The sequence below is a fragment of the Eumetopias jubatus genome, unplaced genomic scaffold, assembly GCF_037043125.1.
Source record: "Eumetopias jubatus isolate StellerSeaLion01/CBP00866 unplaced genomic scaffold, mEumJub1_p1.0 scaffold_1, whole genome shotgun sequence".
In the NCBI taxonomy this organism is placed as follows: Eukaryota; Metazoa; Chordata; class Mammalia; order Carnivora; family Otariidae; genus Eumetopias; species Eumetopias jubatus.
The window spans coordinates 204,882,019-204,910,017 of record NW_028274807.1 but is presented as its reverse complement, the minus strand read 5'-3'; the positions used below and the strand labels follow the sequence as shown (position 1 = coordinate 204,910,017).

The 27,999-nt window shown below is 53.8% G+C and overlaps 2 protein-coding genes across 2 annotated transcripts; one reads left to right on the top strand and one right to left on the bottom strand.

Moving 5' to 3' along the window:
* The first annotated feature begins 7,817 nt into the window (after positions 1 to 7,817).
* B3GNT3 (UDP-GlcNAc:betaGal beta-1,3-N-acetylglucosaminyltransferase 3) lies at positions 7,818 to 24,038 on the top strand. The gene is made up of 4 exons (XM_028126829.2): positions 7,818 to 7,895; positions 18,831 to 18,890; positions 20,485 to 21,077; positions 22,463 to 24,038. Exons 3-4 carry the CDS (start codon positions 20,505 to 20,507, stop codon positions 23,012 to 23,014), a joined length of 1,125 nt encoding a protein of 374 aa, XP_027982630.1. The 5' UTR covers positions 7,818 to 7,895; positions 18,831 to 18,890; positions 20,485 to 20,504; the 3' UTR covers positions 23,015 to 24,038.
* A 2,631-nt stretch (positions 24,039 to 26,669) lies between these two features.
* INSL3 (insulin like 3) lies at positions 26,670 to 27,999 on the bottom strand. The gene is made up of 2 exons (XM_028126822.2): positions 27,810 to 27,999; positions 26,670 to 26,872 (listed from the first exon to the last, which is right to left on the bottom strand). The coding sequence occupies exons 1-2, from the start codon at positions 27,997 to 27,999 to the stop codon at positions 26,670 to 26,672; spliced, it is 393 nt and encodes a 130-aa protein (XP_027982623.2).

Genomic DNA, 27,999 nt, shown 5'->3' with positions numbered 1-27,999 from the left:
AGGGAAAAACAACCTGAGCTTGACAATGGCCAGGCCCCCAGGATCCAGAGACTCTTCTTTAGCATATAAAAGTCCTTTTGAAAACCTCCCTGTTTCCTGACCTCCCCCAGCTCCCAAGTATATAATCAGCCACCCCTCACAGCGCCCCATGCAGCAGCCCTTTCTGCCCACGGGTCCTGTCCCCATGCTTTGATAAAATCGCCTCTTTGCACCAAAGATGTCTCAAGAATTCTCTCTTGGCCATCGGCTCCGGACCTCACCAACATTCCAGAACTGTGTCACCCGTACTGTTGGATGAGCATACCAAGAGCATTCCCTTCACATGCAAAGAGGCAAAAACTGAAGTAGATAATTAGGCTTTTCTTTAAAGCCTCAAAGACTGTGTCACCCCCATCTTTCTAAACAATAGGGTTAGGGCTATCATATTTTATTTTCTTTTAAAGATTGTATTTATTTATTTGACGAGAGAGAGAGAGAGAGAGAGAGAGAGAGAGCACAAGCAGGGGGAGCGGGAGGAGAAGCAGGTACCCCACTGAGCAGGAAGGTCAATGAGGGGGCTCAATCCCAGGACCCCGGGATCATGACCTGAGCTGAAGGCAGCTGCTCAACCGACTGAGCCACCCAGGTGCCCCACGGCTATCATATTTTAATAAAGCAGAGAGAGATTGAGCCCTGAGAGAGAAGACTGGAATCCAATTCTGACAATAGCCAGCCAGTCCAAGAAAGCCTCGTAACTGGCACTTAGTTTTAGGTTTTGGGAAAGTCAGGATGCCTTGAAGTCTACCTGGATCCAGAGGAAGTCCTCGTTCCCAGATCAAGTACCCTGAGTGTTGAACTTGAGTGTGGCAAAGAGCAATTTTTCCTCCGGAGACTTTTTTTTTTAAGATTTTTATTTATTTGTTCATGAGAGAGACAGAGAGAGAAGCAGAGGGAGAAGCAGGCTCCCCCCCTGAGCAGGGAGCCTGATGCGGGACTCGATCCCAGGACCCTGGGATCATGACCTGAGCCGAAGGCAGACGCTTAACGACTGAGCCACCCAGGCGCCCTCCTCCGGAGACTTTATGTCCCTTTAAGGTCAAACATATTAACAGGTGGATGCTGTCTTCCTGCGAAGAGGTTTGAGAAAGGAGGCAGGGCAACAAGTCATGGGCATATTGTAACAAAATAGAACCTGCAGAAACCCTGATGTCATCCAAAGCAGCTGCCAAGGTTGGTGCTAAGTAAGAAGCTTTCTCTGTGAAACAATGGGGCATTTCTGTCCAGGTGTATTTCCATTCTTCCCAAGTGAAAGCAAAAAGTATCACCCGCAATTCTAAAAAGTCAATTTCAGAGAAAAATTGGCTTTCGGTGTGAAAGGATGTTGAGAGTTGGGGATGGGGAGCCACGGTGTGCTGAGGGATCATGATGTGATTTGAAGTTTGGGTCCCAGGGCAAAAGGACAAGAAAGAATTCTTGAGATGTTTTTGATGAGGGAACAGAAGGCAAGTAGAGATCACAATCCTGCAAGACCTGAGTCTCCCTCAGTTTACAAATGTCCTAGTGATTTACAAGGAAGAAGCTTTCTTATCAATAGCTTAACTTCCAGAGACCCCTAACTCAGTTTCCTGAAGCCCTAACATCACCCTCCCCTCCATAAAATTGAGGGAGGCTGAGGCAGAAGGAAATGTAAATAAAATTAAATTTCTTTTAAACCTGCCACCATTGATAAAGACATGTGATAGGAGGAATGTAACCTTCCTCCAGGAAGCTCCCAACTATCTTACTGTTAATGCTTTACTAGAGGGGTAAACAACCTTAACTTGACAATAGCAAGGCCTCTGGTATCCTGTGAGTCTTCTTTAATATATGAAAGCTCTTTCTCGAAACCTCCCTTTTTCCTTACCTCCCCCAACCCCATAGTATATAATCAGCCACCCCTCACCACCCTGGGGCCCACGGGTCCCGTCCCGGTGCTTTAATCAAATCACCTTTTTACACCAAAGACAACTCAAGAATTCTTTCTTGACCGTCGGCCTTGAACCCTAACATCCTTCCTACATCATTTCTGGTGCAGAAAAGGTGCTTTTGTTTTGTTTTTAAGATTTTATTTATTTATTTGACAGAGAGAGAGAGCAGAAGCGGGGGAGCGGGAGAGGAAGAAGCAGGCTCCCAGCTGAGCAGGGAGCCCAAGATTCAGGGCTCGATCCCAGAACCCTGGGATTATGCCCCGAGCCAAAGGCAGACGCTTAACCGACTGAGCCACCCAAACGGCCCACAAAAAGGTGTTTTTATTAAAGCACGAGGACAAGACCCGTGGGCAGAAAGAGCTGCACTGGGATGGTGAGGAGTGACGGATTCTATGCTTTTAAGTTTGTGGACACAGGGGTGGGGGGGTGGTAGAGATAACATAAGTTTCTAAAGAATTTCTGTATGCTGAAAGCGGGGTCTACAGGACCTTGGAGGTCTGACTATTGTCAAGGTAAGGTTGCTTTGGGGCACCTGGGTGGTTCGGTCTTGAGATCAAGCCCCGCAAGGGGCTCCGTGCACAGCAGGAGTCTGCTTGAGATTCTCTCTCCCTCTCCCTCTGCCCCTTCCCCCCTAAAATAAATAAATAAATCTTAAAAAAAAAAAAAAAAGGCAGGGCACCTGGGTGGCTCAGTCGTTAAATGTCTGCTCAGGTCAGCTCAGGTCATGATCCCGGGGTCCTGGGATGGAGCCCCATGTTGGGGCTCCCTGCTCAGCCAGAAGCCTGCTTCTCCCTCTCCCACTCCCCCTGCTTGTGTTCCCTCTCTCGCCATCTCTCTCTGTCAAATAAATAGATAAAATCTTTAAAAAAATGTCAAAGGTCATTTATTTAGTTCACCTGGTTGGCTATTTTGATTACTACTGTCAAATGCTAGAATGAATTCCCCCCTTTCGGAAGAAAGAAATTCCAGCGTGACATTTTTCCAAGGAATCTTGGCCCAATAAATGAATAGGGGCGGAGGAAGTAGGGGGAAAAGTGTACGTGTCTCTCCAAGGGACTAGATGGAGGAACTATGTTTAGAGCCGGGAGCCCGTTGAGGTCTGTTAGAGCCTCTCCCCTCCCCACTCTTGGAACTGCTTTAGTCCTCTGAGGCAGGGTCTGCTGGATACCAGTGGGGGTGAGTTCGGAGACTGTAACTTTGGCGTCAATAAGGACACAGAAAGATGCACTCCAAACTGGAGAGGGGTTTCTCTGAACCAATTAAGAGGGGAAGAGCCCTGCCACTGGGAATCAGGAGGGCATCAGAAAGGCTGGCTGGGGGCTGAAGGCACTTGGGGCACTTACACTGGTAACAATCCTTTTTCTAATGTTGGCAATAATAGAAAATAGGGGGGTTGGGGTTGGGGGGCGTTCCTTTGCGGGAGTTGAAAATTGAGAATTAACGGACTTTCCTCCAGGTGACTGATCTAGGATGTGAGCGAGCTGGTTTGCCAAATTAACTAAATCTGGTCCTTTTAACTAAAAGGAGAAAGTTCTTGGTTCAGCCCATTAATAAACAAAGAGTTAAATGCTACCCAGGTGGATTCAACATCTAAAGGAAGACCAGAGGGACGCCTGGGTGGCTCAGTCGTTACCCATCTGCCTTCGGCTCAGGTCATGATCCCGGGGTCCTGGGATCGAGTCCCACATTGGGCTCCTGGCTTAGTGAGGAGCCTGCTTCTCCCTCTCCCTCTACTGTTCCTCCTGCTTGTGCTCTCTCTCTCTCTCTGACAAATAAATAAAAATCTTTAAAAAAATAAAATAAAGGAAGACCAGAATTTTCTTCATTTTTTTTAAGATTTTATTTATTTATTTGAGAAAGTGAGAGAGAGTGTGAGCATGAGCCTGGGGAGGGTGGGGGGCAGAGGAGAGGGAGAAGCAGACTCCCCACCGAACCAGGAAGCCAGATTTGGGTCCCAGAAGCCAGAGATCATGACCTGAGTCCAAGGCAGACATTTAACACACTGAGCCACACAGGTGCCCCCAGAATTTTCATTAAAGACAATTTGAAATTGATTCTAATGGTCATGAACCAGTTCACCAGGCTTTTGTGTGCAAACCTGAACTTTGTTCCAAAAGCTACCAGAATTGCTCAGTGGAGATTTCCAGCAAGCGTTCTAGCATCTTGCCAAAAGTGAGGGGTCTGTTTCTCTAAATTCCTTTCAGGTTGTCCCCAGCCGGCTAGTTTACCCGGTCTTTGGCCTGGCCCTCATCAACACGCAGGTGGCTTGTTGGAAGAGAATCAGGGGGCCCCTGGGTGGCTCAGTCGTTGGGCATCTGCCTTCAGTTCAGGTCATGATCCTGGGGTCCTGGGATCGAGCCCCGCATCGGGCTCCCTCCTCCATGGGAAGCCTGCTTCTCCCTCTCCCACTCCCCCTGCTTGTGTTTGCTCTCTCGCTGTGTCTCTCTCTGTCAAATAGATAAATAAAAAATCTTGAAAAAAAAAAAAAAGAAGAAGAAGAGAATCAGAATGGGCCCAGGGAGCAGGAGGCAGTGCAAAAGGAAGGAGGATGCTGGCACCGAAAGTGAGCACTGAGCATCAGGTGCTGCTGGGTGTTTGGAGACAGAGGCCTCCGAAGCCATTTTGACTCCTTTCAATTGCTTGTTTGCCCCAGTTAGTTGAGAAATCGCATTTTGGGGGCTCCTGGGTGGCTCAGTTGGTTGAGTGTCTGCCTTGGGCTCAAGTTGTCATCTGGGGGTCCTGGGATGGGGGAGTCCCGGGATTGGGGGGGGTCCCTGCTCAGGAGAGAGTCTGCTTCTCCCTCTGCCGCTCCCCCCATCGTGTGCTCCCTTTCTCTCTCAAATAAATAAAATCTTAAAAAAAAAAAAATAGTAGTTGGCAAAAAGGCAACTTTTAGATTCCCGATAACGTTTGAAAGCTTCAAAATACCAATTAAATTAGGCATCCCATTCAGTTTTGCCAATTTTATTTTATTTTTAAAAGATTTTATTTATGTATTAGAGAGAGAGATTGAGAGCACAAGCAGGGGGAGCGGCTAGCAGAGGGAGAGGGAGAAGCAGGCTCCCCGCTGAGCAGGGAGCCCAATGCTGAGCTCGATCCCAGGACCCTGGGATCGTGACCTGAGCTGAAGGCAGACACTTAACTGACTGCGCCACCCAGGTGCCCCAGTTTTGCCAATTTTAGAGCCACGACTGTCCAATTCAGCTTTGAGAAAAGTAAGTTTGGGGAGATCAAAGCTGCCCCATAATGGCCAATTCTAAATTACGTCCTTCGCTTTAGAGCCCATTTAGTTGGAAATGTGCAAGAGGAAAGACCGCCATTTTTAAACATAAAACCAGCCGGGGTCCCAGGAAGGGGGGCGTGGAGGGGGAGCTCAAGGCATCTCGATGACTAAGATCCCATTTCTTAGAGGTTTTCCCCTAGAGTGAGAAGAAAAACTTGCTAGACAGCACAGTTGCAACAGGAATGGCCCAGTTCCAGCGAAGGCCAGCACAGTTGTGGCGGGGGGCAGTCCAGTTACAAAAAGAAGTCAGCCCAAAGGAGTCAGTTCCAATAGAAACAGTCTGGTCCCAGAAAGGATACAGACCAAAGGCCAAATGAGTACTCTCAGAAAGGACAAAGCCTTAAAACAGATCCTAAATAAAAACCTGGAGAGCTCAGAACACAAAGGGAGTTAGAGCTTGAAATCAAGGAGAGACTTACCCTCCACGGTAAGGAAGAAAGCACTTCGCTCATTTGGCTCTGTGCGTTCCCGGAACTGCTTTGCTCACTAGCCTCAGAGTTGCTGGGAGTCTTCTCTGGATCCCACTTCTGATCACCAAGTAATGTTAATCTTAAAAATAAAACGGGCCAGTTATTTTACCAGCAAAATGGATTTATTCGTGAATAGCAGAGGAACTACAATTTGGGACATGCAGCCTACAGCAAAACCATAGGCATGTCCAATAAACAAAGGAGAGGTATGTTATTTTATGGAGAAGGAAGTTGGGAGGGGTTGCTTTGAACTAACGTCTATCAGAGAGAAGGAAGAGTTCAGGGTGATGATGGTTTATTGGCTGAGTTCCAGGGGTAACTACCCTTTTCTTGTGGGAGATGCCATGTCCACCTTTTCCCCTTTGGAGAAATGTCATTGATAATTCTTTCCTGTTGATGGATCCTCTGCGGGAGTTTGGAATTCACTTCCTCTGTAATTGACGTAGAGTGGTATGCCTCTTCCTTCCTGACTCCACTTTAGTGAGGCTTTCCTTTGTGGGTTTTTTTTAGATTTTATTTATTTCAGAGAGAGAGAGAGACAGCACAAGCATGAGCAGGGGGAAGGGCAGAGGGAGAGGGAGAAGCAGACTCCCCACTGAGCAGGGAGCCTGATGCGGGTCTCGATCCCAGGACTCTGGGATCATGACCTGAACGGAAGGCAGACGCTTAACCGACTGAGCCACCCAGGCGCCCTGAGGTTTTCTTCTGTTAATTTTCACAGAGTACACACATTTGTTCATCCATTCATCTATTGATGGACACTTGGGTTGTTTCCACCTTTTGGCTATGATGAATAGTCCTGCTATGAACGCGCTTGTACAAGTATCATAAGATACTTCTAGATGGAATTTGAACCCAGGCCCTCTAGCACCACAATCTGCCCTGGAAGGTTTTGGAGCCACCTCTGCTGTCTCCATGCTTCCACCTTCTGACCTGGTGGGCCTCAGTTTCCCCCGGTGAGCAGCGCTGGGTGTGCCCCAGCTCACTTCCTCCACCGCCACTCTGAATACATGATTAGAGCTGTGTAAGTTTCCAGGGAAAACGGTGGCAAGAAGTGTCTATTGTGGAGAGGATGACAGGGGCCACTCCCTGCAGATCAGACAGTTGGTTCCAGCCCCCATGAATTCAGAGGAGCCCTGGGGCCCCAAGGCAGGGAGAAACTTAAGCTGAAGCCTGAGCAGTGGCCCCCTCCAGGGGGGCATCTGGCTTCAATAGGCTCCAAAGTTGAGCGTTTTTTGTGGCAAGAAAGTGTGTGCGCTTGCGCCACTTGGGCCTGAAATGCCCACGTTTGGCGCAGTGACATTTGATGTAATCGCCCTTCATACCCGCAGAGTGTAGACCGTGCACTTTCTCTGTGTTGACCCTGCTCCCCTGACTTCTCCCAACTGGAGACGCCAGGGCTTAGGTCCTCCATTTTACACAGGAAGAACCTGAGGCACACCCAGGACCCGCCCCTTTTCCTCTGGAGGAAGTAAGGATGGGAGAGGAGGTGAGGGGTAACTAGAACCATCACCTGGCTCACACCTATGGACCTGGATCTCCCCCACCCCAGACCTCCCGACCCCAACACATCCAGGCTAGAGATCTCTAGAGACTCAGAGGCAACACGGGGCAGGATCCGAATCTTCAATAACCCCAACCCCCAAAAGCTTCAAATCTGACTTCCAACTTCCAGAATCTTTCCCATCCTGAGGGCTGTGGGCTCAGGACAGGTTTTCGCGTTCTGGAATCTTCGAATCCCTTGCAGAGATCTGAAGAGCCCCTGGATTCAACCTGCCTCCCTGTCCCCCTTTCAGTATCATTTCATCAAACATGCAAAGGGACCCGCGCCAGGGGCTGGGAAGGCGCAGTTCGCCCATCTCCAGCCGCGGGGAGGTCACGCCCCGGCTTCTGGGCGGGCCCCAAGTGGAGTGGAGAGCCCCACGAGGCTCCAGCGTGCTAGAAAAGGAAGGTTGCGGTGGGAGCTGGCCCGCAGAGGCGAAGGGGGCGGGGTCTAGAAGGGAAGAAGAGGGACGAGGTGAACTTCTACTGGGCGGGGCTGGGAGAGAGGGGCCTGGAGGGAGGTGAGGCCGGGAGGAGGCAGGAAGGAGCCTGACCTGGGTGGGGATGGGCGGGCGCTCACGCTCAGGTGAAACTCTTTCCCCCTGCCCGCAGCCCAGAGGAGGTGAGAGGTCGGAGGCTGGGCTGTTGTCTGGGGTGAGTGTTGGGGGCTCCTGAGGATCTGGCGGATCCCCGTGGTGGGGAGGGGAGGATCGGGGGTCTAGGGAAGCCCCGGCAGGTCCCTGGAGCCGGGTCTCCACCGCGTTTACCCTCAAGATGCTGGGAGATCCTGGGAGATCCTGGAGCGCCGGGTCTCAATAACCCCGTTGCCCTCCGCCGTCGGTAATAGTAGTCGCCAGCGTTTCCAAGGCCGGCTCGAACCCGGCCGGGGAAGGAAGTCGCTCCCGGCACTGCCCCGTCGCAGCGATGGACACAGCGAGGCGTGCCTGGACCCCTGTCCCCACCCCACTAGCCCACCTCCCAGGCTAGGGCGGAATCGGGATGGAGAAGTGGAGGGCGCTCTCTGCGCTCTGGCCGTTACTATTACTGGTGTTGGGGCGGAGATGGTTAGCGCCCTGATTGGGAGAATCTGGCAGGCGCAGCACCCGGATCTCCCCAGGTTGGGTTTTGTATTTTCTTCGGGGGACCACTGCTGACCCCCAGCCTTGCCCGGCGGTGGGCCAACGTTCCTGCCTGGGGACCTCAGCTCTTGGCTTCCCCTGGGGTTCAGTTGTCTCCCTGTTCAGCTGATGCCGGGCTGTGTGGCTCGGGCAGGGTGCTCCTGGTTTTTGAACACGCCTCAGTTTCCCCTCCCTGACTAGGACAGTGACCCAGCTTCCATGAGGATGCCTGGGTTGTTCAGCCAGTGGAAGTTTTTATGGGGGGGAGGGGGGTTAGAGGTGTGGACCGTGCGTCAGGCAGCTGAGCCCCCCCACTTGACCTAGGTGACCAGATTGTTTGTTCATCCCTGTCCAGCCCTGACGTCCACCCGTCCCACCTAGGGTATGGCGATTCCTGCTAGGTACTGGGTGTGGGGGAACCAAGAAGGGGCCTTGGAGCATGAGCTTCAGACAGGCTTCTTTGACCCAGGAACCCTGGGGCTGGGCTGGGTCAGCCCTTGTGAAGAAGGTAAAATGTCCCTGGGTGGCTTCTCTTCCTGCCACTGTCTCAGGCCCAGAGTAGGGCAGCGACTTGTCCCCACCCCCGTGAGTCAGGGAGCAGACCCACTGTGGTCCCTCCTGCTGAGAGTCTGGCCTGGCTTGATTGCTTCCTCCTCATGATGGGGAGCTCACTACCAACATAGCAAACTAAAGGAAGCCCCCCCCCAGGTGGTGGTTAAAGGCAGGGATTGGGCTCCCACTTAACCTCCCTTGAATAAGTTCCTTGGATGAGCTCTCTGTGCCTCAGTTTCCCTATCCATAAAAACGAGGCTAACAAAGCCCTACCTTCCGGCGCAGGTGCGGTGGGTAGAGGAGCAGATGGCCGAAAGGCCACACACAGGACTGCTGTGTTAACTTCAGTCCTGATTGTGCAGCTCATTGTGTTCTCATTCGTGGTATTTATCTTTGCATGAGGGAAATAATGTCATGAAGGCAGCAGGGCTCCAGCGCAAGGCCTGGAGGGGGGCTCTGAGCAGCATGAAGGTGTGGGGGTCTTTCAGGCGCCCCCCAGAGGCAGGGCCCAGGAGACCTCCGTTCCTCCAGCTAGGAAATGAATCCAGAGAGGCCCTCTTGAGGCTCAGATAGGGTCAGGCCCAGCATTCAGTTAGGGGCCTTCATGCAGCTGCACATCCCCAGCTGGACCCATCCCAGGTACCCTGAGCAGTTTTAGTTTCTGAGGAGGTTCCCTGAGGGCAGGGCCTCCAAATGAATCAAACTTGAGCCCTGGGAGATAGAGAAATCAAAGGTCCAAAGGGCATGTGTCACTTCCGTCCTCACCCCACCCCACCTTCTTCCACAGCCCGGGAGCCCCAGAGCCTATGCTTGTGTAAAATCAGCTTGCTTATACACAGGGTCTGGCCGGGCTGTGGCCAGAGCGAGCGAAAGGAATTACCTTAACCGGGACTTTCCCTGTTTGTTTGTTTCCTTCCATTTACAAAAGAAACTTGATTCTTCCCCGAAGAGATCAGCCCATCGTTACTGGCAGGCCTATCTGCTACGAGCCAGTGAGGGGTCACCCTCGGGTCCAGCAGGTTGGGGTTCAAATCCTAGCAAGCACTCTTGGCCTTGGTTGGCTGTGGGACCTGTGGTAGGGGGGGGCTCCCCCTTTCTGCACTCAGCTCTCCCACCTCGTAACTGGAAACCGGCCCCTACCCCCCACACACCCCCCCCCCAAAGGCTCAGTGAGTCACAGGGCTCATCCTCAGGCCAGGGGTTCACACCGTCTCCTGCAAGCACCCCCGACTCCCACCATGGAGTCTCTTCTGTCCTGGAACTTGCTCTTCTCCCCAAAACTGTCAGGTTCACTGCCTCTCTGTCCCCACCGCCCCCGCGTTAGTACATCAGCCCTGGGAGCACAGGCCTTTCTTGCAGATGTTCTAGGCTGCGTGCTAGAACCCAGACCAGGGCGCACACGAGGGTCTAAGTGCTCAGTGCTGGCTCAGAGCAGTTGAGACCATGCACATGACAGTGGTTGCTGACACTGATGTGTTAATACTGTCACCCTGGGCGCTTCATCAGTGTGTGCTTTGGAGAAAAGGCCGGTGTTTGGTCCTATGGCCTTTCTCGGGCGGGACTCAGGTCGTCATGCACACAAATGGGCTTCTCCTGTCACCCCCAGCCCTCACCTTGCCTTTTGGAGGTCCCAGAATGTTCCATGCTTGCCCCTTTTTGAAATCCCAGCTGAGGGCTGTTGGGAAGTGCAGAGCCACGAAGACCGCAGTGATGCTGATGTTCAGCACCTGCTGGAAGTGAATCAGGAGCTGGCCACTGACCCCATCCAGCTTTGCAGATGAGGATGCTGTGGCCCAGAGGGGGGCCCACCTTGCCACAGGCCCACTGATGGTCAGTAGGCAGGTCAGGGCACCTCCCGGGAGCCACCGCAGCGGCTTCAAGGGCATCAGCTCTCAGTCTTCCCAGCTGCCGGGCAAGGGGATGTGAGCCCTCGTTTTCCCAATTCCGAAACCGAGACCCAGTGACTGGGCCCGTTGGGGTCCCCAGGCCTGTGGGTCACTGAAGCTGGAAGTCGGGTAGGGAGGGGCACGGGTGGGCCTGTGTCTAACAGGCCAGGAGCGTGACTCAGGACTCACATTCTCTGAGCCTCGCTTCCTCATCTGGAAAGTGGGAGCGTCCTGCAGGGAATCAACCTTGACTTGATGGGAGCCTCCAAGTCCGCATCAGGCAGGCCCGCTATGGGCTCATGGTGGCACAGAGCGGGTGGGGGCACATCCGGGCCCCTGAGGGTATGAGCAGGACTCGCCACCTGGACCGCCCCGCGTTCTCACACCCCCGTGTGTCTCAGCCTCTCTGCCTCCCTGGACTCCTGAGGAATGGTGACAAGAACAGGGTGAGGAGGACAGAGGTACCTGGAGCCACATTTGCCTGGGGACTTGCCAGGCCTTGGTTGTCGGGGGCGGGGGGCGCGCGTAGGCACAAGATGTAGACCAGAATTCTGTCCCTAATGGGGGTCCTGAATTACTTCTGTTGAGTGCTTGGCCCCTTCTGTACCTCTAGTGCCTCGTTAATATTCAGTGAATCTGGGGAGCCTGGCTGGCTCAGTCGGTGGAGCATCTGATTTGGCTCAGGTCATGATCCCAGGGTCCTGGGATCAAGCCCCACATCAGGCTCCCTCTCCCTCTACCCCTTCCCCCGCCCTTGCGCGTTCTCTCGCTCTGCTCTCTCTCTCAAATAAATAGAATCTTTTAAAAAAAGAAAATTCAGGGAATCCTTAATATTTAGTACCGTGTATTTGCAACGAATGGTGGATGGTCAGGGACAGTATGTTGGTGTCTCGGGGAGGTCTAGTGGCTTGTTCACCTTCATTGTGATAATACTCATTTATGCATCACAAATGTGCCTTGCAGCTCCTCATTGTTGCTGTACAAATACTTCATATAACTTCTGGGTGCGTCCTGCATATTTAGCAGGCCATTAACAGTATTTACTGACGTTAGGCTTCTTGCTCATTTAATGCATCGGGAGTATTTCAGTGCTGTGGATATTTGGCTATTTAGGGTATTAGTACCTCCTGGTCCTGTCTCTGCTGCAGCAGGCACTTGCTAAGTTACCATGGCTGAATGGCCAGCATCTTCCAAGGCCTGCGGGGCCCCAGACGGGTCGGCAGCAGCTGTCATTGGCAGTGGGTTTGGGCTGAAATGAGGCACGAGGAAATCGCTAATATGTGGGTCATCGTTAGCATGTTTCCCTGTTCAACAAGCACCAGCAAGTGTCACACAGGGACACAGCTGTTGGGGACAAGTCCCTGGCCCCACTTCCAGGGCTCCAGGCTGGTGGGGGAGATAAACAGGAGAGAAGTGAGTGGATTTCCAGTGTGCAGTGGTGGGTGATGAGAGCTGCAGAGAAAATCAGAGCTGGGGCAGGGTGTTTTAGCCGGGAGATTGAGGCCCTTCTAAAAAGGCAATGTTGGGAGGCGCCTGGGGGGCACAGTCTGTTGAGCTGCTGACTCGTGGTTTCAGCTCTCCTCGTGAGATTGAGCCCCGCGGGCTCTGTGCTCCGGGGGGGGGGGGGGGGAGTCTGCTTGAGATTCTCTCTCCCTCTGCTCCTCCCCCCACATGCTCACACATGTATGTGCACGTGCTCTCTCTCCCTCAAATAAATAAATCTTGAAAAAAAAATAAAAAGGCAACATTGGGCTGAGCCTAAAGATCAAAGAGAATCAGGGGGAAAAGCAGGAGTCCCAAGTGGAGAGAACCAGGGGGAAGAGCAGGAGTCCAGCAGGTGCAAAGGCCCTGTGGCAGGGCTGAAAGAAGCTGAAAAGGCTGTGGTGGCTGGAGCAGACCAGCTGGGCCAGAGGTCATTGGGGGTGGGGAAGCAGGGGCTGAGAGGTCCCACACCTGGCAGCCACAGCCTATGGGGAGGGGCCCTTGGGTCTTGAATGTAATGAGACAAATGGCTTTTATGTGTATGTTAGAGGAAGCAGGCTCTAGGTGATGGCGAAATTGCACCAGTGTATGGAGAGCAAACAGCCAGGAACAGGATCAGCTGGCCTGGTAGTGAGGGTCCCTGAGAGTCAGCCCGGATGTCACTGAGCTGTGACTCTGTCCATAGCCACTATGTCTGATCTGGATGGAGAAACATGGAGGAGACCCTGCCACGTGCAAGCAGTATAAGGATGTGCTCATGCATTAAACACCTGTTGGGCCTTCCGGGTTCCCTTGCCATTGTGCCCCCACAGCTCTTGCCTGGACACCACACCTGGGTCACCCACTGCCCCATAACACCCCATGTGAAAGGCTCACAGGCTTCTCGGGCTGTTCCTCCCGGTCCTTCCTTCTCCATCCCCACCAGGCTTCAAACATCGACGACTCCCTTCATTATATTTCCCGAACCCACCCATTTCCCTGCACCTCGTTGACCAGCTCCTGTCCAGGCCCCCAGATTCTTCTGCCTGGTTACTGCCCCGGCCTCCACTCTTGCCCTGATGGTCCTTATCCCCTCAGTGGCCACAGGGGGGCTTCTTAAAAGCATAAATTTATCTTTTCCCTCCCCTGTTTACGCGCCTTCCAGGGCTCGCAGTCCTTCTCACATGCAACGTAAGAGGTTCTTCATGGCCTGCCCCATTTCCTCCCCACCTGGCATGGGTCAGGCAACCCGCATCGTCTCCCTCCCGTCCCCCTGCTCCAGCCACACTGGCCCCCCTCTGCCTTCAGCGCCTTATATTTGTGGTCTGGCCCTTTACAACTACGCTCTTCTGGGCCTTTGAACCTGCTGTGCCCTCTGCCTAGAATGTCCTTCCGCCAGCGCTCTGGCCAGGTGATTCCTCATCATCCTTCAGGATGTCCCCAGGCTGGTCAGGTATTCCCCCACCACCCCTGGACCCTTCCTTTCCAACAGTGTTTATCATGTTCCTACTAAACTAATCACCTCTTCCTGTATTAAGGTTGTCAGGGAGGGGCTGATTTGGTCATGCCTGTTCATAGATTCACTCACCCGTCTGCCCCCGGGTGGCCCAGCAACGCAATGTTGGCTGACCTGGGCCCCGGTTCTCTGTCTTTTGTCAGATGTTTAAGTGTGTGGTTCCTTGTGACAGATTCTGGAAGGGTCTGAGTTCTGGATGAGGAATCCCCCAGAAACTCCACATCACGGGAAGGATAAGATAGACCGACGGATCCCACCCATCGGGGCCCTGGGTTCCAATCTGCTTTAGGCTGAGTCTCAGTATCCCCATCTGTACGCAGGGATTCTGGGGGGCACCGAAAGAGCCAGTATGATGAGCCAAGGTCAAGCTAAGCCTTTCTCAGTCTGGAGTTCAAGGTCTTTACTGGCCACTTCCTAGCCTCAAAAATCGCCCCCTCTCCAAATTCTGCTTTTCAGCAAAATAAACTACAGATGATTCCTTGAATAGGCCTTATTTGCTTTCCCTCCATGCCTTTGCATTTGCTCTTTCCTCTACCTGAACTCCCCCCCCCCCCCCGGTGAGCTCCTCTGCATCCCTCAAAGCCTCAGCTTCAATGTCCTGGTCCCTTCTTCTGGCCCAGCCCTGACCCCATAGGTGTCTGGATTGGTCTCCCCCAGATTGGGAGCTTCTGGGGGGCCAGGCCCAGGGTCGAGGCTTCTCAGGTCCCCCAGACCTATTTGTTGAATGAATGAATGAATGAATGAGTAGTTTTCATAATGTATTTTTTGGGAGAAGAGCTGCTGAGACCCGTCTCAGGACTGAAGGACCGGGAGACAGGCAGGTCGTTTCTGTGGTGATGTGAGGCACCCACCGGGCCACCCTGGAGTAACTCTGAGCTCCACTCTGGGGTGGTGGTTCCCCCAGAGTTATTCAAAACCCACAGACTTCACCGAGTGAGCAGCTGTTAGAGCTTCTGCAAATCCAGCCATTCCGTCCAGTGAGAACTGGGGAGGGCGGACAGCAGAATCTTGGATAGGGGTCAGGGAATCAGACCCAGGCCTGTGAGGGGCTTCTCGTCAACCACTTAGCCCACCCAGCAAAGGCCCCAGAGTCACTAGCTGTTGCTCAGTTGCTTGGAGGAAGTAATACCAAGAAGCTTTCCCTCCATGGTGGAGCTGAGCCTCCAAGACCCTGCCCCTTCAGGTAGTAAAAACCAGAAGGACAGATTGGTGGCTACCTGGGGCCTGGGGTGCAGCCCACAGATATACCCACCAAGGTTTATTTGACCAATAAATGCTCAGCACTCTCAGCCTTGCCAACTGGGAGGCTCAGAAGTTCTTTCTTTCTTTCTTTCTTTTTAATTTAATTTTTTAAAAGACTTTACTTATTTATTTGCCAGAGAGAGAGAGAGTGCAAGTACACAGGCAGGGGGAGTGGGAGAGGGAGGAGCAGGCTCCCTGCTGAGCAGGCAGCCCGTGGAATTCGATCCCAGGACCCTGAGATGATGAGCTGAGCCGAAATCAGACATCCGACCAACTGAGCCACCCAGGGCCCTCCCAGTAGTTCGTTCTTATGCCTGTCCAGTGTGAGATGTTACGAGAATAGCAACATTACCTGCTTGAGGGTTTAAGGGGCTATGAGTTAGGAAGGGCCTTGGTGGATAGTAAAGGGAAGGGGATCTTGGATGCATCCATAGAGGTCTAGTATAGGGAGGAGGAGAAGTGAATCTTCCTCCCCTGCCCCTGACTTGAGCTCTCAGACCCTAATCAGGAACCTCAGGGGGCTGGGAGGGTAGAGTAGCAACATCCTTGCACTTAATTTTTTTGTCTTTTTAGATTTATTGATTTGTTAGAGTGAGACAACACAGAGGGAGAGGGAGAAGCAGACTCCTTGCTGAGCAGGAAGCCCAATGCAGGGCTCTGTCCTAGGACCCTGGGATCATGACCTGAGCTGAAAGCAGACGCTTAACCAACTGAGCCACCCAGGCGCCCCAGAATCCCTCCATTTAGAGAAACCTGAGACCTGGGGAGAAAAAGTTGGGAATGCTGGTAGCCAGTGTTCCATATACAAAGAGTTCTTATAAATAAACAAGAAAGAAAAATGCAAGAAAAAGAATGGCCATTAATGGAACTAATTAAAACCAAATGGCACACCAAGAGGTTCTGTTTGGCCCTGACACCCTGGTAAGAGCCATTTAGTCATTTCAGTTCTTCTCGTGCTCCCCCCCCCCCACCAAAGCCCAAGTTTGGGTGAGTTGTAAAGATTCGTATTTGCTGAAGTATCTTCCTTTGTTCTGAAACCCTTGTTTGGAGCTTATAAAACACATTTCCAGTGAACTGGTCCTTGGCTACTTAGGTTTAATTTTCTATTTAATAGATGTTTAGGGGTGCCTGGGTGGCTCAGTCGGTTGGGTGTCTGCCTTTGCCTCAGGTCATGATCTCAGGGTCCTGGGATCAAGTTCTGTGTCGGGCTCCCTGCTCGGTGGGGAGCCTGCCGCTCCCCCTGCTGTGTGCTCTCTCTCCCTCTCCCTCTCTCTCTCTGGCAAATAAAATATTTAAAAATAATAATGATAGATTTTTTTTAAGATTTTTTATTTATTTGAGAGATAGAATGAGATAGAGCACGAGAGGGGAGAGGGTCCGAAGGGGAAGCAGACTCCCCGCCGAGCAGGGAGCCTGATGCAGGACTGGATCCGCGGGACTCCAGGATCATGACCTGAGCCGAAGACAGTCGCTTAACCAACTGAGCCACCCAGGCGCCCTGTGATAGATGTTTAATGAATATTTTTAAGTAATATAAAAATAATAAATCTCATAAATACGTCACATGGGGAATTTTTTACAAACCCATATCAAGGGCTTTTGTTCAATCCTGATTTTCCTCTTCTCCTCTTCCCTTCCATCTTCTCTCTTCCGGATTGCTGTCTTGGTTTAGACCCGGATATTTCAAGCTTGACAAAGTTGACATTTGGGCCTGGATTATCCTGAGGTGGGGCCATCCTGTGTCCTTTACGATGTTAATTTAAGCAGGATCGCTGGCCTCCACCCACTTAATGCCATTAGCGGTAACTTACGTCCGCCCTGCCCGAATCCTGACTGCCTGTCGCCGGACGTTGCCAGGTGTTTCTTAGGGGACAGAATCACCTGTTTGAAGATCCCTGATTTAGGCTCCAAACTGCAGATGGGGAGGAGGGTGAATCACTCTCTAAAATTTTATGGGTCCTGGGGCGCCTGGGTGGCTCAGTAGGTTAAGCGACTGCCTTCGGCTCAGGTCATGGCCCTGGAGTCCTGGGATCGAGTCCCACATCAGGCTCCCTGCTCAGCGGGGAGTCTGCTTCTCCCTCTGACCCTCCCCCCTCTCATGTGCTCTCTGTCTCTCTCTCATTCTCTCTCTCAAATAAATAAATAAAATCTTTAAAAAATAAAATAATATTTTATGGGTCCTGGGGTGCCTGGGTGGCTCAGTAGTTTAAGCCTTTGCCTTCGGCTCAGGTCATGATCTCAGGATCAGGGCTGAACACTCAGCAGGGAGTCCGCTTGTCCCTCTCCCTCTGCCTCTCCCCCTGCTCCGGCACGCGCGCGCGCGCAGACGTGCGCGCGCTCTCTCAAATAAAATTTTACAGATCCTTCATGAGAGTGTCTCTTGCCCAGGAGTTGGGTTCTGAAGTGTGCCATTGTTTTCCGGGATCTGTGGGTCTCTGGCCATAGGTGTGGCCCAGGAGAACACAGTGGCATTTCTAGTCTGATTTCCTTTGTGGTCACGTGGTCTTTTCTGTTACAGCTCGTGCGTTGTTTCCCTAACCTTGAAGCTCAGGGATCTGCCAGGTTTGCCCGGGAGCACTCCTTTCCTTCCGTCCATCCTGGACTCAGCCTCTCTTCGGCTCAGGAAAATGTCCTTCTGGGATTCAGTGCATTCTTGTATCACATTCACCAGCACACAGTTTCACGCCAAGATTATTTGCCTTTTTGGGTCTCCCAGACCTGTCCTCTGGCAGCCGAAGCCCCACGGTGGGACGCCACAGCACCAAGACAGCTCTATGTCGCCTGCATACAGCGTTCTGAAGCCGCTTAGGCTCCGGGCTCATTGCACCTGCGGTCCCTCCCCTGGAACCTTTCACCCAGACCTCAGCCTTACTGGCTCTTCTGTGCCATTCACATCCACCTTAAATGTCATCCAGACCTCGAAATCCAAACCTGCCACCTGACCCCATTTCCTCCTGTGGCTTTCATCACCTCGTATCATTTCAGTGAGGTTTTAATTAGTGTTTGTTCCCCCCTCCAGGGTGTGGCTTCCAGCGTGGAAACATTTAGGTATCCCAGTGTCTGCGGAAACCCAGCATCCGTTCAGCAGTCATTCGATGCACGTTTAGTGCCTTCTGTGCACCAAGCACAGTTCTGGGGGCTGGGACTAACATGGTGAACAAGACCGGTGGCATGGAGCTCAAGTTCTTGTGGGGGAGATGAAGGCGAAACAAGACATGTTAGAAGTTGTATCGTGTATTTTAGGAGGTGAAAAGTGCTGTGGGAGAAAAAAAAAATAAAACAGGCTTGGGGATCGGGGCATCAGGGGATGGGAGAGACACTGTGTCCTGAGGAGTCCTTCCTGAGAAAGGGACATTGGAGGAAAGACAAGAAGTGAGGGAGGGAACCACGTGTACCTCTGGGGAAGAATATTCCAGGCCAAGGGAAGAACCTGTGCAAAAGGCCTGAGGCAGGATCATGCCCAGTGTGTTTGAGGCTAAAGTCCCCACAACAACACTCTTATATGGGGTTAATTCTCCCTGGTTTATGTGGCGGCGCAGAGAGGTCAAACTTCTTTTCCAGGGTCACGCAGCGGAATCTGCGGGCTCTGTTTCTGGGCGACAGCTCGCTGGAGAGGCTTGGCCAGGTAGTGTGCAGCGACAGCAACGGGCACATTGGGGAAATGGCCTCGTGGGTCCAGGAGGAAAGCCCTGTTCCTGCCTCTGGATAGAAATGGGAAGCCATTCTCTTCCTTGCTTCCAGGCAGTAGCTGGGTGCAGTCGCTTGGGGCAGAGGGAGCCTTTCATGAACCCACTGACTGACTCACGTTTTCCAGGTGCCAGCAGGAAGAACAGAAAGGCCCCGGAACAGCACAGACATCCCACGGCAGCCCCAGGTAAGTCCTGAACTTCACATATTCATTCCACAAAGAACCGTTGAATGCCCACTCGGTGCCATGTGCTGGCAGCTCCCTTCATGCTTGCACAATCCTAGGAGTTGGAGATTGCCCAGATGCCCCCTTTTATAGCTGAGGAAATCGAGGCCCAGGGTATGGAGGGCACACAGCTAGAAAGTGATGGAATTGTGATTTAAGCCCAGGAGTTGGGCTCTAGAGTCTGCATATCTCTGGGTGAGTCAATAAGTGTTTGAGAATGGTTAAGTCCTGCCTTGGGTCTAATCCAGTACTTTCATGCTGCACTGGAAAATAGACCTTCAAATGCAGAGCTAAGAAACAGTGTAGACACTACCTCTCCAGACAAAAGGTCATTAAGGGAATCCAGCAAAGCCCGGGAAAGGGACCTAGAAGGGAGACCAAGGGCTCTGCCTGGATACGGGGAAGGAAAGCTTCTAGGAGGAGGCGACATGAGAGTTGGGGTTTTGAAGGATGAATACGAGTTTGCCAGAGAAAACCTTAAAGAATTTACTTTTATTCATAAATTTTATTTGTTCAAACACTCCCTGCCTCTTCCATGTGTCTGCCTCATGCTGGGTAATGCACGGACCCTCAAGAAGCCCCCAGTCTTAGAAAGACAAAGCTACACACAGACACCCCCATGGGATCAAGACTGGGCCAGAGGGGTGGACAGAGCTAGAGGTGCCAAATAGAACCAGGAGCGTTCCTGAGGGCCTAAAGAAAACTTCCCAGAGGATGCATCATTTAAGATGGGTTATAAAGGAAGAATAGGAATTTAGCAAGGAAGATAGCTCTGTTTGAAACGCGCTGGGCCTCAGGGATCTGTGAGGAGCCAGGAGCCATGCTCAGGTGACAGGACCATTAAAAGTAGTCAAGAAGAACGGGCGATCGTTTGGATCAGAATGCCAGAAGCTCGGAGCTTCCTGGAGGGGCAGGGGAAAAGGGAAGCAGGAAAGACCCCAGTAGCTCTCAGTGTTAAAGAGGCAGCTCTTGGGGCGCCTGGGTGGCTCAGTTGGTTAAGCGACTGCCTTCGGCTCAGGTCATGATCCTGGAGTCCCAGGATCGAGTCCCACATCAGGCTCCCTGCTCGGCAGGGAGTCTGCTTCTCCCTCTGACCCTCTTCCCTCTCGTACTCTCTCTCTCTCATTCTCTCTCTCTCTCAAATAAATAAATAAAATCTTTAAAAAAAAAAAAAAAGAGGCAGCTCTTGGCCTCCCTCGGGGAGGCTCCTGGGCCATCTTGGACGCAGGGACATGAGGAGGACCAGATTGAAAGGGCAGATTCTGGGCACACGGAGTCTGGGAGGCTCACATTGGCATCTCCCTGCCTCAGTCCTCTGTGTAAGGACTTAATCGCCAGCAGGGCCCGGGCAACTGTCAGAGCCAACAGGGGCTGAGGTTCCGGAGGAGGTGGGTGGTGCGGGGGGATAGGCGGGGGGGGGGGGGGGGGGGGGAGCATTTCAATCTTCTACCAACCTGAGCACCTACGGGGCTGCCGCCGGGTGTCGGGGTCCGCAGGTAGCTCAGGGAAAGTGCTCGGCCCAGCCCGTCCCTTCAGTGCCCGTGACTCTTGGCAGGAACCACCAGGCCGACCAGGATGAGGTGTCGCCGGCCCCTGCGGACCGAGGTGGGCCTGGCTGTAGCCCTGAGCATCTGCACCCTCCTCCTCCTCCTCTTCAGTCAGCACGTGTCACCACCCACCTTCCAGAGCCTGGAGGAGCCCCAGGGCCACCCCGAGGCTCTGGCCTGGCCGGCCCAGCCCTCCCGCCCACTGCCCACCCCCTGCCGGGCCAACACCTCAGTGGCCGCCCTGCCGAGCTTCGAGGCACAGCCCCAACAGGTCCGCGACTTCCTGCTGTATAAACACTGTCGCGACTTCCCGCTCTTACAAGACGTGCCACCGAGCAAGTGCGCGCCGCCCCTCTTCCTGCTGCTGGTCATCAAGTCCTCGCCCAGCAATTACGAGCGCCGGGAGCTGGTGCGGCGCACTTGGGGCCGCGAGCGCCAGGTGAAGGGCGTCCAGCTGCGTCGCCTCTTCCTGGTGGGCACGGCCCCTAACCCCCTGGAGGCCCGCAAGGTCAACCGGCTGCTGGCAATGGAGGCACAGGTGCACGGTGACATCCTGCAGTGGGACTTCTATGACTCCTTCTTCAACCTCACGCTCAAACAGGTGGGCGGGCAAGAGGGGGTTCCCCGATCAGGGCCACCCATCCTCCCTGCCTACTCACCATCACCTCCTCTGACGGCGCCCAGGCAACCAGAAGTCCCCACCCATCCCACCCCACTCCCTCCACTGCCCCCGCGGTGATCTCCAGTCTTCTCGAGGGGAGGCAGGGAGAAAGGGTGGGGGCTGGGGGGCGGCCTGAGGTTACAAGCCTGGCTCTCAGAGCCTGTGACTCGGGTTTGAGTTCGGGCTCAGATGATCATTTACCTCTCCTGGCTTGCTGCTTCATGGTCGGCAAGGAAATGGGATGTAGCGGGCTCCACCTGCCCCTGAGGGCTGCTGGGCGGATTCCGGATTCTGGGAGAGGATATTTCCGAGGCAACCTGGAGCGCCCGTGACAGTGGCAGTCGGTGGGGGTGGAGGGGCCCCGGACAGGACACATCTTGTTTATTTTTTCTTATTCTCTCTCCGCATGACGCCCACGTCTGTGTGGTAGGTGCTCAGTAAAGACCTTTTTGATGGGCAAGAACCCACAAGAAGTGGAGGGAATCCTGCCCGTGCACAGATACGGAATAGGAGGCTCCAGAGACCCACCCAGGCATTGGAGGCGGGCCCAGTGCAGGGTCCCGCGCGTTGTGGGCACAGAGAAGTCTGGGCTCTACTTTTCTGTCGTGTGACCTTGGTCCCGGCACTTTTTCTGGAGAGCCTCTATTTCTTCGTCTGTAAACGAGGTTGAAGACCACAGCCGCCTCCTAAGCTTGCACGAGAGATTCAGGCAGGGCAGGCACTCAGCACAGTGCGGGGCATGCAGCCAAAGTTATTACGAGGGAAGCTAAAGCCGAGGTGGGTAGACAGCCAGAAGCTCTCAGCAATGCCATGTTCTTCATGCAGAGCACAGAAGCACGTAATAAATGTCCATTTGACAAATGTGAAATCCGGTACCTATGAAGCGATGACCCCCACTGGGTGCTGGGGAGATGACACAGGGAGGAGAGACACAGCCCCTACCCGGGGGAAGCCCGGAGTCTGGGGGAGGGAAGGTAGAGGCTAAGTAGCAGTCACACAAGTAATTATTTAACAGCAGTGCTTGGGCCAGGCGGAGTCAGAAGGAATAGCAATAAATGTCAGTGGGACAGTGTTCAAGCACTTCTTGGTGCTTTATAGAGCATCATCTCCACAGATTCCCCAACACTCCCGGGGGCAGGTCCGATGATGGGGTCCGTCTGGAAAGCTGGAAACCGAGGCTCGGGGGGGGGGGGGGCTCAAACCCAGGCTGGCCTGACTAGGGGATATATCCTCATCTGGGCTCCCAGGGCTGGGGCGGCCCACAGGAACCCAAGGCCGATTGCCGCAGCCGTCCAGCTCATGTGCCCTGTCCACTTCGCTTGCAGGTGCTCTTCCTACAGTGGCAGGAGACTCGGTGCACCAATACCAGCTTCGTGCTCAATGGGGACGATGATGTCTTTGCACACACCAACAACATGGTCTCCTACCTGCAGGACCACGATCCTGACCAACACCTCTTTGTGGGGCAGCTGATCCGCAACGTGGGCCCCATCCGGATTCCCTGGAGCAAGTACTATGTGCCAAAGGTGGTGATGGAGGAGGAGCACTACCCACCCTACTGCGCGGGTGGGGGCTTCCTACTGTCCCGTTTCACGGCCACCGCCCTGCGCCGGGCTGCCGCCACATTAGACCTCTTCCCGATCGATGATGTCTTCCTGGGTATGTGCCTGAAGCAGGAAGGCCTGGAGCCCGCCTCCCACAGTGGTATCCGCACAGCTGGTATTAGGGCCCCCTCGGCGCACACGTCCTCCTTTGACCCCTGCCTCTACCGGGAGCTGCTGCTCGTGCACCGCTTCTTGCCGTATGAGATGCTACTCATGTGGGATGCGCTGAGCCAGCCCAACCTCACCTGCGGCAAGCAGACACAGATCTACTAGGTGGGGTCAGGGCCCCCAGCCTCCAGGCTCTGATCTCCACCCCCGTGGAAAGGGGCAGCGTCTTCCTCCCCAGAAGGGGAAATCTTGATTCTCCTAAGCGGCTCAGGCATCGGGCAGTGCCAGGGAGGGTTTGATGCGTGCCTAGTCTAGCTGGCAAACTCCTGGACTTTCCAAACTCACCTGGTACTTGAACCCATGTTCCATTGTCCTCCCTAGACTCTCAGCTGAAGGGACCGTCTCTTTCCGTGGCAGCTAATTGCAGAGGCCCCTCTGCTGGCCTTGGAGTTGCTGCTTCTGCATCAATCCCATTTGAGTGAAGGTCCCATTTCCCAGCTCTGACCTTGATCATGGGCTGGACCTTAAAGGGTGGCTAGCCCCTCCTTGATCATACTCCTGTAGTGGTGAGTTCCAGCCATGGTTCAAGGTCAGTTGGGAACTTCTAGGTCCATGCAGTATTTTTCAGCCTGGGAAAGGAGTTTTTTTCTCAGCCTCTCTCCTGGTCTCCACCCACCTGAGTCGGCGGAAGGGGCCAGAGAAGCCATGAGTGGGGCTGCCCCCTCCCTGCTTGGGGTAATCAGCGCTCTAATGGTGGAAGCATGGCGCAGAGGAGGGAGGCGGCTGTCCGACTCAGGCGTTGCCAGCTCAGAGTTTCTGGAGTTCCTGACAGGGCCCAGCCCCCCACACTTGTGCTCCCCAAGAATTCAGGGAATGATGCTGGGGCCGGAGGGTCTTCACTGGGCCCAAGGTCAGCACACACACTCACCCCAGTGCCCAGAGAAGGAAGAGAGTCAGGTCCTTGGGTGTGTCTGAGCTCTGGGGACTCAGGACCGGCCCCCACCTCAGTATGTCTTTCAGATTGGGGAGATCCGAGCAAAATGGTGACTCCCCCCCCGACACACACACACAACCCTGCTGGCTCTGGGTGGATGTCTGCGGCCTGGGCTTCACAGGCATTGGAGTAGTGCTTGGGACATGGGGATGGGGGGGCCTCAGACAGCAGAATGATCACTGGGAAGTGGGTACTCAGGGAATAAAATGTTTTGTGAAGACCTGGGGTTCTTTTTTTTTTTTCACGCAGGATGTACAAGTTTTAATTCAGACCAGTCTACAATCAGTAAAAGTCTGATTTCCAGTAGAAAATATGCACCAACAACAATGGCATGGATGAGGTGGGGGGCTGCAGGAGTTTCTATCAGGCAGATCTGACATCATCCTGCCCCTGCTCACACGCCTTCCATGGTGCCCTATCGCCCTCAGATCATGTCCCACCGGGACTGGGTCTCACTGCCAGCTTGATGACATGCTCAGGAGAGAGAGGCACGGGGGTGAGACTGCCCCTGGCTGTGAGGGACAGTGGGCCTGCCTTGGCCTCTTGCTTCCGGCGAGACTCCTTCTGAGCACACCACCCAGCCTCCCCTCTCTTCAGCAGACTCCTCTCCCACCTAGGACTGCGGCTTTGCTGTCCTCTGTCCTATCTCCTCTCCCTTCTCTATTTATTGGGCACTTCCTGTATGCTGCACACCTTGCCCTATACTCCTGCTCCCAGCGCCGTTGGGATGGCAGATACCCACCTTACAGTGAGAAAACAAGCCTGTGAGCAATCAAATAGGATGTTATCAGAAGCAGTAAGAGCTTCGAGAAGTAAAACGAAGCAATCGGACACAGTGATGGGAAAGACTATTTGCTGAGAGATCCGGGGACCGGGACTGAGGAGGTGACATTGGAGGTGGGGCCTGCAGAAAGAGGACATGGCCTTGGGAAGAGCCAGGAGAAGGGTGTGCCAGGCAAAAGGCATGGCATGTGCAAAAGGCCCTGAGGTGGGATAATCAGGGAGGGTTCGAGTTACAGCGCAGAGGCCGTGGCTGGAGCTTGGTGAATAAAGAGGATCTGGAGGGAGGAGAGACATGAAGTCACAGGGGCTGGCCACCTGGGGACTTGTGGGCTGGGGTGAGGAAAGAGGGAGATATTTTGAGAGTGATGACACCTTTGGAGCAAGGAAATGACATGACCGGTTTTTAAGTTTTAAATACCCCTGTGCCTGCCGTATGCGTTGTTGGGAGGTGGAAGCTGAAGCAGCATCCAGGCAGGGGAAGGCAGGCCTGGGTGAGACGGGGTCTGTGGGGGGTTCTAACATAGGTCTGACGTCATCCTGCCTGCCCCTGCTCACACACCTGCAGCTCCCCATCACCATCTCCCCGGCAGAGAGTCCTGCCCCCCTGCCGCACTGGACTGAACAGTATGCGTCCCCCTGGAACCTTAGAATATGGCCTTATTTGGAAATAGGGTCTTTGCTGGGATGGCTGGATGGCTCAGTTGATTAAACATCTGACTCTTCATTTTGGCTCAGGTCATGGTCTCTGGGTCGTGAGATCGAGCCCCACGTAGTCAGGCTCTGCTCTCAGCAGGGAATCCGCTTGAGATTCTCTCTGCCCCTCTGGCCCCCTGCTCGCTCGCTCTCTCTCTCTCTCAAATAAATAAATCAATCCTAGGAAAAAAAAAGAAATAGGGTCTTTGCAGATATAATTAAGGTAAGGATCAAGGTGAGATCATTCTGGATTAGGGTGGGGTGGGCCCCAAATCCAATGAGAGTGTTTTTACAAGAGACAGAAATGAACACACAGAGACAAGGAAAAGGCCGCCACATGAAGACAGAGACAGGGCTTGGAGTCCTGCATCTGGAAGCCAAAGAACGTCAAGGGTTGCCAGCAGCCACCCAAAAGCCAGGAGAGAGACACAGACCAGATTCTTCCTCAGAGCCTCACAGAAGGAAACAACCCTGCCCCACCTCGACTTCTGTCTCTGGCTTCTCGAACTGTAAGGAAAGAAAGTTCTGTCTTAGGACTCCCAATTTCTGGTAATTTGTGACAGCAGATTCAGGAAAGCAACAACATGGACTGGCTCACATAGTCAAATGCTTGGTCCTTTTGCCCCGGGAGGTCCTAGAATGCAAGTTCCATCTCAGGGTGAAGGGAGGGTGCAAGTGAGAAAAATGGTCAGAGTTGGATCAGTAAGTGTCCACTGTGACTCATTGTGATGTCTGTGTGTCTGTCCGCTGTCACGTGGACTTTAAGTAACATTAAGGCCCCCCACCACGGGTCTTGACAGATGACCTCAACTCGAATCCTGCACTTGGCCATTCCCTGCCTGTCTGACCTTGGCACGTAGCCGTCTCCCCTGGCCTCAGTTTCCCCACTTTGTATCGTGATGACTCTCAAGTTGCTAATAAGCTCCTGAAAGTGGTGGGGGGGTCCACAGCTGCCGGGGAGCAACCCACGCAAGGGCTGATGCAGCCGTGTCCCTTTTTCTTGAGAAAATGCAAAAAGCTGCTTTGGATTCTGCGGGAGCTTCATTTATTTACCACTGGGGAGACCTCAAGGGGGGGTGGCACCTGGGGCTCCTCGGAGGGGAGGACATTTGGCCCTGAGTATCTGGCATCTCTGCGAAACCAAGGCTCTTCCAAGCCAGGGTGGAGGTGTGATTTTTTCGCAGTTGGCCCCACAGAGGAAGGTGGCCTCGGGGAGGTGGGGAACACAGGGAGGTCATCCTCACCATCCTCCCAGACAGGGCTTTGTGGTGCTGTGTGTCTTCAGGAGCTCACCAGACCAGACCCCTCTGGGGTCTGGATCCCCTGAGGCCACACTGGGGGGGGGAGGGTTCAGTGAGGACACAGGGTCAGCAGGTCCTGCCGGGTGCAGCCGCTGAGGCAGCAGTGGTGGGCAGGGTTGGTGGCCGCTGCCCGCCGGCGGTGGTGATGGCGAGAGGCCTGGGGCAGGGGCTGTGGAATGAGAACCAGCATGGGGTCCCCTTCGGCCACCAGCCCATGGAGATGTCGTCCTTCCAGCCACTGCAGCAGCTCACCTGGGGACAGAGAATTTCAGCATGGGCAGGGGACCCTAGAGGACCCCTCCCCAATATGCGCACACACCTGCATGCTCACGTCCTGCTGAGGGACCCACCGAATGCTCATCTTGTGCACAAATAGAAAGTGAGCACCTATTAAATGCCTACTGTCTACTGAGCACAGATATACTCCCCCATCCAGACGTGTGCACTCTCGACCCACACCCAAACTCAGGTCCCCTGCTGTGTACATTCCCACAAGCCACCTATCACGCAGACGCATAGACACTTTACAAAGCCAAGGACAGCAGCGGTGACATGTGACACATACATGACATATACGTATACCTGACATGTGACACCTGTGCAGGCAGTGGGCTCACATGGACACACACACACACACACACACACAGGCACATACCCTCATAGCCCTTCCCAGCCCTCCCCCATGCACACCTCTGCACATCCAGCTGCATCTGTATCACAAAGATTCATACATATAGGACACACACGTGTGACACGTGGGCATACACATCCGCTTTATACCCTCAGCACCAGGGCGGGGCGCAGGGCGAGAAGAGTGAGCACTGGCCCTCAACGCACAATGCAAGGGGGCGCCAAAAAACTCAACAATGAAGATCAATCATATTTTAATGCGATATTTTTAAAAATAAAAAATTAGTGCAAAAAATAAATATTTACATAAAAATTTACATAAAATGTAATTCAGGCAGGATCTCACCGTGCACTTGCGAGACTGTCTCGCCCGCCACGCACTGATTTCTTGCCTGGCCGGGCACGCATCCTTCGCGCGCTTGCACACACTAGCGCCGCGGGCAAGGGGACCCCGGTAGGTGCGTGCAAACCCAGCCGCCCGCCCCGACGCCCACCAGCACCGCGCGCACCTGGCCTACCTAGAAACCCCAGAGCGCAGTCCCCGCCCGCCCCCACTCACGGTCGCCGCCAGCCACCCGCCGCCCGTCTTCGGAGGACCAGCGTGGGCCCCCGCACAACCGCACCAGGGCGCGCACGAAATGGTGGCCACACAACTTCTCCCGCGCTTCCGGAGTGGGCGCAGAGCCCAGGACGAGCGCCAGAGCCGGGCCGAGCAGCACCAGGGCCCAGGTGAGTGGGCGGGGGTCCAT